The 10,866-nt window shown below is 49.1% G+C and overlaps 2 protein-coding genes across 19 annotated transcripts in view; one reads left to right on the top strand and one right to left on the bottom strand.

The window, feature by feature from the left end:
- Positions 1–204: 204 nt before the first annotated feature.
- On the top strand, positions 205–6,936 carry HPS6 (HPS6 biogenesis of lysosomal organelles complex 2 subunit 3). The gene has a single exon (XM_061552834.1). The coding sequence runs from the start codon at positions 1,404–1,406 to the stop codon at positions 4,317–4,319; it is 2,916 nt and encodes a 971-aa protein (XP_061408818.1). The 5' UTR covers positions 205–1,403; the 3' UTR covers positions 4,320–6,936.
- Positions 6,937–7,739: 803 nt separating this feature from the next.
- Positions 7,740–10,866, bottom strand: part of PROM1 (prominin 1) — a 57,499-nt gene continuing 54,372 nt past the window's right edge. For all 18 annotated transcript variants that reach the window (XM_061552814.1, XM_061552820.1, XM_061552817.1 and 15 more), the window contains one exon: positions 7,740–10,750. Coding sequence is in view for 2 of the 18 variants with exons in the window: in XM_061552820.1 (XP_061408804.1) it covers positions 10,747–10,750 (4 nt within the window). In the remaining 16 variants the exon portion in view is untranslated. The remainder of the gene's footprint in view (positions 10,751–10,866) is intronic.

The following is a 10,866-nucleotide window of genomic DNA, read 5'->3' as shown; positions in this document are numbered from 1 at the left end:
TCGTGACTCCCAGAGACGCGTTGCCCGGGGACCGCGGCGAACAGCGCCGTGCACGCCAAACGTCTCGCCCACTCGCGCCGCCTCCCAGCGCTCATTCGCATCGACTCGCGCTGGAGGAGAAGAAGAGGAGGAGGAATACGCAGAAAGACGCCTCGCGTCCCCTCGAGCGTGCAACAGAGCAACACACGCACACACGCCCCCATGCACGTGTTCGCAACGTGCACACCCTCAAGACGTTTTAATAAGCGGCACGTTGCGCGCGTCATTAGCTTATCAATTAAGATCGCTGCAGAAGTGGCAGCGTCGCCGTCCGAGAGTGCCGGGCAGTGATGTCCGAGTGTGCAGGGGCGAGCGTGAGAGAAGAAGCGATCGGCGGCCACGGGAGGTGAGGGGTGGGGAGGGGGGTGTTGCGTGATTGTCACCCAAACTCTGCTTCGCCACTTCCCTTACACGCACATTTGCCGCGGACCCTCCCCTCCTCCTCCTCCCAGCTGATGCAGCCTTCGTCAACATCGACAAGAGGAGGAGGAGGCGGCCGCCGCCGCCGCTGCTGCTGCTGCTGTCCCCACGCTGCTCGTCGCGGATTAACGATGGCAACATCATCAGCAACAGCAACAACATCAGCAGCATCATCATCAGCAACATCATCATCAGCGGCAACAATGGGAGCTCGCTAGCAGCTCGCCGCTCGCTCACTCACGGGCTCAGGCGACTTCCACTCGCCTCTCTCACATCGCCCTCTCGTCACGCTCACACGGGGGGGGTGTTAATAGGTGCTCGCAAACTTCACACACTCACAGAGCCTTAATAGGCACTCGCTAACTTTACACTCACAGAGGGACTTAATAGGCGCTCGCTAACTTCACACTCACACAGGGGGACTTAATAGGAGCTCACTAACTTCACACAATCACACTCACAGAGCCCTAATAGGAGCTCACTAATTGCACACTCACAGGGCCTTAATAGGCGCTCGCTGACTTCACACTCACACACTCACAGAGCCTTAATAGGAGCTCACTAACTTCACATAGAGCCTTAATAGGAGCTCACTTCACACAATCACACTCAAATGGACTTAATAGGAGCTCACTAACTTCACACTCACATGGACTTAATAGGCGCTCACTGACTTCACTTCACACACTCACACATGGACTTAATAGGCGCTCGCTAACTTCACACTCACACATGGACTTAATAGGCGCTCGCTAACTTATCCAGCAGCGCCCATCCGTCGGTGACAGGAGGTGGACTTTGTCGGGGGGCGACGCGAGATGGACAATCGGCCGACGAGGTGGAGCGGTCGCCGCGGGCTGCTGACGAGGCGTGGTGGATGCGGCGCGGAGACGAGCGAGGTGGACGACTTGTGAAAGGTGGAAGGTTGACGCGGCGCTTTGACGATGGACATTGGAGGTAAAGCGTTGAGGGCGGAGGGCGAATTCAAAGTGTTCAAGATGGACAATGGAGCGAGAGTGTTTGGTGTGGACGCGCTGCTGGAGATGAACGGTGGAGGTGGAGCATTGTGCGTTGACAGGGCGACGAAGGTGGACAACGGAGACGAAGCTTCCGTGGGGAAGTCGTTCAAGATGGAAAATGGGAGCAGTGGGAAAGAGGTGTTGAAGATGGCAAATGGAGGTGGAGCATTTGGCGTTGGCGAGACATTAAAGGTGGGAAATGGAAACGTGGCGTTGGACTTGGACAAGGCGTTAAAGATGAATAAGAGAGGCGAGGCTTTGTGTACGAGTAAGGTGGCAGAGGTGGAAGATGGGGACAAGGTGTTGCGTACGAACGACGTGTTAAAGAACACAGACGAGGGAGGCAAGGGCTCAGGTCGAGACGAGCTGGTGAAGATGAACAAAGTTGACAAGGTCTCGCGGAAGGCCAAGAGAGACAAAGTGCCAAAGATGTGCAAGTCGCCCAATGCTGCCAAGGTGGACACCGTGTTGAGGAGAGATGACGCCAAGGAGCCGGATGGGGCGTGTGGACTGGACGAGGTGGGCCAGGTGTGCGACCTGGATGCGCTGGACACGGTGTGCGAGGTGGACGAGTTGGGGCCACTCGAGCAGATTCTGTCCGATGGCGTCCTGGCCAAGGTTCGCTGTGGGCGCTCGTTCGCCATGGCTCGTAGCGGACGGGCGCTGGTGACCCTCGACCACGCCGACCGGTTTGGGTACGCCGACGTGTCGGACGCTATCGTGGACGTGCTCGTGTTGCCGCCTCCTGGGACCGCCACGACCGATGTGGCGCCTGAGCCGGAGGAGGAATCGTCCACGGAGGCGACGGCGGCACCCCCTCCTGCTGTGGCACTGGTGGCAGTGGTGTTCGAGAGCGGGCGCGTGGATTTCTGGAGGAGTGACGTGCGGCGGCAGCGGCACGAGATGTCACCGGCCGGACGTGCCAACCTGTGCATCAGCCCTCGTGCCAGGGTGCTGTCTGCGGCCGCTCTCTCGTCGTGCCTGCTGTGGTGCGAGGCCCGCTCCTCTTCCGCGCCACGCTCCAGCAGGGACCTGCTTCTGCGCCACTGCGTGTGCAGGCGAGCCGTGTCGCAGGCCACCGCCGGCGGCCCCGTCACGCTGGGAGGCGTGCAGGTGCTGCTCCACGGCTGTCCCGCCTTGCATGTGGTGCCGTCGGCGGACGTGGTGCACCTCGTGCCCTTCCAGCGGAACCCCACGCCCCTGCAGTCGCTGCTGCCGCTGTGGTCGCCGCGCGACGGCACCGTGTCGGCGGTGGCCCTGCGCCGCGGCGGCATCGTCTGCGCGAAGCGCCCGGACTCGGACGCCGATTTCAAGGGCCTGGCGCTGGGCTGCGTGAGCCCGCCGCCCACCGGCGAGCCCGTAGTGGCGCACGCCGCTTGCCGCGGAGGGGGCTTGCTGCTGGGCCTCTCCGACGGCCGGGTGTGGCGTGTGGAGCGCGACGGGACGTGCCGCGTGTTGTGCCGCTGCGATCTGTTGCGGCGCGGCTCGCGTTTGGACATGCTGGCTGTCAAAAACGTGTTGGCCGTTGCCTCTGATAGGGACGTGGAAATGTTCGACACTCGGAGTGGGCATCTGATAAGGAAAATAAAGGGCAGCGTTTGCATCTTGAGCATCACGTCGGACAGGGACGAGGATGAATTTCGTTTTCTGACTGAAAAAGGAATTTACCGAGCTGACACGGAGCCAGCACGATCGCACGGCAGTGGCAGCCTGAGACCACAGGACGTTTTATCGGCTTGGGTCTATGAAGAGGCTTGCAGTTACTACCAGAAACGAAGTTTGACTGGCAACAAAATTACACCGGAGCAGCTGAAACAAGGTGGCGCTGGAAAAGGAGCTGCTTCTGTTGTGGCCATCCTTTCCCATGCCGTGTGTCCCAAAAAAAATACCAATTCACAGGCTGCACCCTTTTCTGTGAATCTGGAAAATGCACTGAAGCCTTTGATCGAAAGCTATGTAAAAATTGAACAAATCAAGCGTACATTTGTTGTGGATGATGAAGCAGAAATTCAATACGCCGAGTTCATCAAAGAGGAGGTGTCCAGGCTGCTGCAGGGCAGGGACATGGACACACCTAAGCGATTCCAGAGTCTCCTTGACACATTCCTGAGTGAAACTCTGTCAGCAGTTTTGGACATCCTGGGGTCCAACGATGATGGAGCAGCAGGAGCAGGAGCAGCTGGAGGAGGGCTAAACGAATCCTGGCGGTGCGTGATGCAGGAGAGCACGGACCGGGACTGCGTGCCACCCGTCTACGAGCAGCTCTGCGTCGCGCTGTACCAACACCGGCCCGAAGATCTGCTTCCCTTTGTGGGAGCGGCACAGGAAAGTCAGCGAGCGGTGCCCAGGTCACGTCTGTCGGCCGACAGTGCCGCCACGCCTCCGCACCTGCGAGCGCTGTTCGTGCTGCCGGAGAGCAAAGGCGGCGGCGGCGGCGAAGAAGCGGCGTTCATCCGCACCGAGCTTCTGTGCAGAGGCTCGCCGGAGGACGCCGCGCAGGCCATCCAGCTGCTGCTTAGCATGGGCATGTGGCAGCAGGCTGTGGCGGCCGCCAGCAGGTACCGCATCGACAACCAAATGCTGCAGGCCCAGGTGTTCACCACCTTCCTCGATGCGTTTACCTGCAGCCGGGGGCTGGACCCGTACGTGGGCAAAGTGTGGGAGTTGTGCCCGGACAGCATGACCGCCACGGACGTGCTGGCCACGGTGCTGCACCGCTTGCCCAACTCGCACGACGAGGCGCAGCCCTTCGTTCGGAGAGACGCGCAGATCACCATCGAGCTGCTGCGGCCACTGTTGACGCGGCTGCTGCTCAAGGAGAGCGCACGGTTCGAGATGTGACGGCGTGGTTTTTTTAGTTGCAGAGCGACGGTACAAAGTGTCGTGGTAGGCCGTGATTTGAAAATAACATTTAAGGAATATACCTCATGGCATTGCCGGCGCACGCGCATTTGTGGCACAGCGCTTCTGGAAGTGGGTTGGAGAGAGAGAGGGAGAGGGGGGGCACCACTCCATTCAGAGGTGGAGATACTTGAAGAGGTTTTAAACTTTGAAGTGCTTGTTGCTGCATTGCACATTCACATTGTGCTTGAATTGCGGCGACTGAAGTTTGCCAGCCTTGTGTTACAGAGGGCGTGTTTCGTTGGGCCCTCGGAAGAAGTCGAGGCCTGGCTCGCCTTGTCTTCATGTTAAAAAAAGCTGCCTCAGATCGGTCACTTTGCATGATGCCTAAATTGCACAATTTTTTTTCATGCGGTAATATTTAAACGTTTTTTTCTTTGCTGTTTATTTTCTGTGGCCACTGTTGAGTTTGTTGCAAATATACATAATCACCATTGCCACAAGCCATGGTGTTCAGTTTCACTATTGGTTCTGTATCAAATGTGCGAACTATAGTGCAGTTATTCAACCATGCTTATCTTTTCAAATATACGGAGCAGCCCAATGTTCGTGACTCATTGTGTTCCACCTTAACATTGTTCAAACTGGGCATAATCGTGGGGGTGCAGTGGTATTTGGTTGGAAGTAATCTTTGTTAATGTGTTTGTTAATATAAAGTAAATTGTTGTAAAGTTGTACATTATTGACATTGCATTGGCTTGCCATGGCGTTTACAAAAAGCAAAAAAATTATTGCAAGCAAAATAATAACACTAAGTATTTCAGCTAATAATGCCACATCAGCAAAAACATTAATAGGTATTTATTTTCTGGTACAAATTGTCAGTATTTATATGAACAAGAATGTACGGTTCGATGCGTCGCACTAAAAGTGTGGGATCCGTTTGCCACGCATACTCGATGGGACTCAATGTTCCAAATGAATGTGACCCGTCTAAATGTTGGCAGCAAGGCAGATTCTATGCCATCCACATCCGATATATAACAGTGGGTCTGTACCTAGTTGCTCTACAAGGCAACACGATTTAGATGAAGCACAACTGTCCAAGATTGTGGAATGTATGTTCGGGTTTCTAAACAGATGCTGTATTGTCATATAAAATTATTTTAAAATGAAGCAGAATGTAACGACTACTATTCCTTTTTCAGAAATGTTTTTACTTTTTTCGATTTTCAAGTTATTTTCGCTTAAAAAGTGTTCGCTTGAATGTTTGATTAAATAACTGAACTCCCGCCGCTTCTACTTTCGTGACCACGTCACTGCACAACACTTCCAGTTTTCCAAGGGAGCACCCACAAATAAGCAGATTTGATTGAATATCCGTCTGCGGGACTCCCCTCGAGACCCCCCTGATGCCCTGGCAGGAGCCACGGGCAAGACATGGCTCAATGGCCTCTCACTTGCGTGTGGATTTTCTACAGGGGGTGGGAATGTACGAGTTGCTCAGAGTTTCCACGCCTTCTGATGTGCAGGAAGCAGCGATGATTATTAAAAGAACATCTTTACGTAAGATGAGTGTTGATGTCCGTGATTACTTTTTTTAAATATTTGCTAAATGGTAATACGATACACAGGAAAATTGCGTGCAAGATTTGCTTGATCAAAATAGCTCGGTTGATATTTTCACACACTGATATCCATGTTTTCCTATAATTGGATTTAATCTTAAAAATATTAAGAAAGGAACAAATTCGTGGTGCCAAAAAATGTTTGTGCTGATATGGGCCGAGTTTCTTTGGAAAGCTAAATCGAATAACGAAAAGTAGAGTACCAATGTTTCCAAAAAAAGAAAACGTTTAACCAGTGCAGAGTGCTATGATTTTTTTTATGGAAAAAGCTCAAATGTGTGCAAACAAGTATTGAAAGACGCCTTCTTGAAATCACATTGGACCGTTTATGAAATGGACTTGAGCAGGACGCCGTCAGTCAAAGGGACGGCGGCTCAGGGTGGAATGCGCCTCTCGAAGCCACCCGCAGCAGAGGAGGCGCGCGTGGGCGCGAGACGATGAAATCCGGTCGCAGCGTGCAGGTGGAGGTGCTGGCTTCGTCGCTGGACGGATAGCGACCACTTGGGGGAGGGGCATTTATCCACAGGTGGATTCATTCTAGATTTGAAGCTTTCGTGACTGCAAGGATTCATATTCTTAGGTTTTTTTCGGTAAAGTCACGTAGGTAAAAAAATTAAATGTATAAAAGTAAAATAAAAATCACGACATTTCGGAGGCAACACAAGCTTCCGTCTTCAGGTGGAACCGTCACAGCACGATAGCTGTATCAAGTAAGATACATTTCAAGAAAACAGTCCTTGTATATATACTGGTTGAGGGTGGGAGGAGCCAAGGTAGGCCCTGGATATTATTATTGTGAGGTTCGGTGCGGCTGAAGCACGCTGCTAGGAATGAGCCTTTGTTGTGTAGACTGGTTGAACTCGGAGGTTCCAAGAGTTGTTAAGGTGCGGCTGATGTAAAGATGCGTGTAAATGGGACTGAGCCTTTTGTTATGTAGAGGTGGTGCGGCTGAAACCGCTGCCAGGAATGAGTCTTTGTTGTGTAGACTGGTTGAACCAGGAGGTTCTAAGAGTTGTTAAGGTGCGGCTGATGTAAATATGCGGCTGCTGTGAATGGGACTGATTCATGACTCACGGCGGTATTTTTTTTGGGCCGATTAGAAACCATCCTTCCAACAACATGAATTAAACACCGATTTTTTCAACTGGACGCGCTGTTTGAGCATTTATCCTTGATGTGCTATTCTCGGATTGTAGTCTGACCTTGACGTAAGGTGCACTCTGACCACTTTTTATTCCAGTTACAATACGTGATAGATGCGTTGAATGATGCAAGCTGTGCCGTTGCCTCCTCCCGGGCCTGGTTAGTCGGGACATTTGTGATATCTCAAAACCGAATTTCGTCTCGGTATGAACCTCGCTAATGACGTGTGAAGCGTGCGAAACAATTATTTTAAATTACGTTTTATCTTGACAAAATATTGCAACGATCTCGAAACTGCACACCTGCCAATAGTTGTATCTCATATCAGTGGTTAGAAGGTGTGATCCAAACCAATCCCCATCGAGGCCTGCCGTCCCTCCAGGAATGATAAGTGCTGTAACACTTTTTGGAAAGTGTTTGTGGGGGTCCCATGCATTGAGTTCCCCCATCCATGAGAATGTGACAATTCGAGACTAAGGGCCAAGAGATGAGCTCTGTCATTGCTCATTGAAGCAGGGTTTTTTGTTACTGCTGTATAATCTGAGAACAGTTGTGAAACCCTTAGTCTTAATCTTACAAAAATGCATATTAAACACACAACCACGACACGTGATATCACAGACGCGGCGATCACCACTGAACACATGGGTAAGAGATGATCATCACATTTATTCAACGGGTCTTGGGTGCAGACAGAACAAAACTTGGTCTTTAAAGTGAACGCCGGGTGTAGAATATCAACGTGTTAATGTAAAACGCCTGTAAACTCAGACTGTACGTTCTTTAAAGGAGAGTTACAGATGACAGTACAGATCAGGTATTCTACACAGCGGGAACATTTGCATCGCTCTCCAATGTTAACTCATTTATGCCGAAGCTCTCCCACCACGCAGTGCGATCATTCCTGCACAAGCTCCCACAGCTAGGAACGAAACGTCGGACATTTCGCCCAATAACTCGTGGTACAACCCGCAAACGCATCGGAGAGCCATGCAGCACACCCGCGTAGGCAGTGGAACATTTGAAAGGTGTGTATATTACAAAGATATTCTAAAATAGAGTATGCAAAGGCTGTAACGTTACAACTATTGCCACTTACAATGTCAATTTTCATTTGCAGCATTCGTCAAAGTTGCCAATTCGGGAGTGAAAAAAAATCGCTTACATTTTCGAGACGTGACTGGCTCAGTCATATGACAGCCACCCCCTGCCAACCTCGCCTTAATTTTGTAAGCAGAAGATTCTACATTACATACGCAGTTAGCTAAAAAAAAGATAGTTTCATCCGTACGTTAATTTCCGCCGGCAATACAAAAATGCACCCGTGCCTCTATAACCTCTGAAAAATAAATGCCAAACGAATGTGGCTGCCTTTCTTCAGGCCATGAACACGACAGCAGCCCGTTGTGGTGGGGAGTTGTGCTGTGGTTCGAGATGGGCTGGAATCGTGCCCCATGGCTGCTCCTCGGGCAATAACCTCCCAAAAGTGGGAACACCGACAACCCTTGTCCGTTTGATCATACAAATAGTTGCCCACCCCTCTTAGACCTACGTGGTCTTCACATTCGTCGTTTCAAAAGTAAGAGAACACAACGGTACACAAGCTGGCCAAGTGGGGCCATAACGTGGGGGCCCCCATAACATGCGATGTCAAACTTGGGAGTGGAATCCACCGGCGTTTGGTGGCAGAACGCTGCGCTCTTATAATGAATGTGCACGCGTATGCGAATGTTATAACGGTTTAATATTTTTGTTCAAACTTTTATACTTTTTAAAACTCGCGCTGTGATGCTACGTGCATACATGTAGGCAGCAATTTTAAGCAACAGTTTTCGCTCTCTTTAAGTGGCAGTGTACAGTTAATCGTGGTAATTCGCTACGGTACAGACACCCACATTATACGATGTGGTTGCGTGTGTTCATGTGACAGTACTTGAATACAACTTGAAATATGAATTGTTCATTAATGGTGCACTGTACGAATATTAAACCGTGATAGAAAATTTCCACGACCATCACTTGAACTTTGTATACCTACAATCAACATACATTTTCGTAGTAGTAGTCATATGACAAATACTTTTCTATTTAAAAATATAAATAGATGACATAAAACTCTAAATCTCTTTTATATATTCTAGTAAAATAAATAAGAACTACATAATCAATCTGCACTCTATGTGTATCCTTCCACTCGCACACAGGAAAACCAACCTTAATAAAATCGTTAATCATCAATAAAATGAAAGTTAATGTTTCAAGCAAAATAATGAAAACATAATTTTAGCATACATGAAAATAAAACAACTTAAGTTTATAAATTAATTCGTCTGAGAAGTTGTTGAACAAATATTATTCATCTTTGCCTACTGTTGATTGTTGTTCCACAGCAGACTTTTTTTCTACGCGGAACATCTGTCCATCGCAAGCAAGAGGGATTGGACTCAGGACTTCGCTAAACATCATGTAAACGACGAGGGCTCCAAATGAAATCATTTAAAATCCGAATCACACTCAGAGAGTGTTCAAGTTATATTGGCGAGCACTGCATTAGATTGTTGTACATGGGGGGGGGGCAGTTGGGAGTTACTACACTGGCCTCATCATGTGCTGTCAGTGCGATTAAATCGGCTGAACCACAGTTTCCTTTTTTTAACAAAAAAAGAGACAAGAGTACAAAACTAATGAAAGCCAAATGTACACTTGTGGGGATGCCACGATGTGCTGCAAGTGGATGTATATAAACGTGTGTATGTTGAACTTCTTTCGCACCGTATGTAGCCAACCGTGATAATAATCTGAGGTGCGGGGGAAGGACAACAAACTAAACACAAAAACAGTTCTAGAGAAATGAGTTTTCAATTTGCCCCAAGGCAATTCAACTGCAGACTCTTAAGGATGGAGCTCGGTGGTGAAGGCTGCCATCTTTTCCTTATAGAATAAACCGAGCAATGTTATTTAATCAATAAAATATAAAACTACGACTGTGTGAGTTACTGTACAAATGTAAGGTGTATGGTGTTGTTATAACACAAAAATATACATGCTACACATTCAATATATCTAGTGCAAGACAAGCTTATACAGCGTCTGCCAAATATTGGTTACATGGCAAGGGACTTGCAGGACTTAAAAACAAGGTAAGCATCAAAGAACGTAGGAACAAGTCATAGCAGTACTTGTAATACAACTGTCATCTATGTTACTGCTTTTTAATGTACAGAAATTGTTTACTGCTTTCATCATTCTTGAACGCGATGTGGCTGCAGTGTTGGCGCTCCCACAGACTCAACAAAACAAACCAAATCAACATAACAAAACACCAGGAAAGAGGAACGTTTGACGTGCGGAAAACAACAACGCTATTTATTGGGTAAGCTTGCGCTAGAGTGCTCAAGCATAGCTGTATTTATTTTACACTCAACTTACTTTACTGCTAAAGGGTTGACATTCTCGGGTAAAAAACAAAGTTACATTGTCACGTAAAATAATGTGTATAAAAAAAATCCAGCCAATGATAAAGCAATTAAAATAGCTCCACAGGCACACTGCAGCACAGTGGAGAGTTTACAGTTTTCAAGAACATGTCGAATTCTTGTCGCGGTTCCACACCACCGCCAGAACGAACCGATTTCCTCACTGCCATCTTCATCCCGTTACCTAAACAAAGACAAGAGTGCATTTATAACGCGTATATTTAAAAAGTGTGGTAATGCTTATTTGCACGGTTGTTAATTTTAGGCGGTGTGCAATATAATTGTGTACCCAATTTACCA

The sequence above is a fragment of the Lethenteron reissneri genome, chromosome 17, assembly GCF_015708825.2.
Source record: "Lethenteron reissneri isolate LAM-NWPU_2019-01 chromosome 17, ASM1570882v1, whole genome shotgun sequence".
NCBI lineage: Eukaryota > Metazoa > Chordata > Hyperoartia > Petromyzontiformes > Petromyzontidae > Lethenteron > Lethenteron reissneri.
This window is presented reverse-complemented; position numbering and strand designations above follow the sequence as displayed.

Coding starts and splice junctions, on each gene's coding strand:
- HPS6 (XM_061552834.1), top strand. CDS start 1,404: ATGGACATTGGAGGTAAAGCGTTGAGGGCGGAGGGCGAATTCAAAGTG.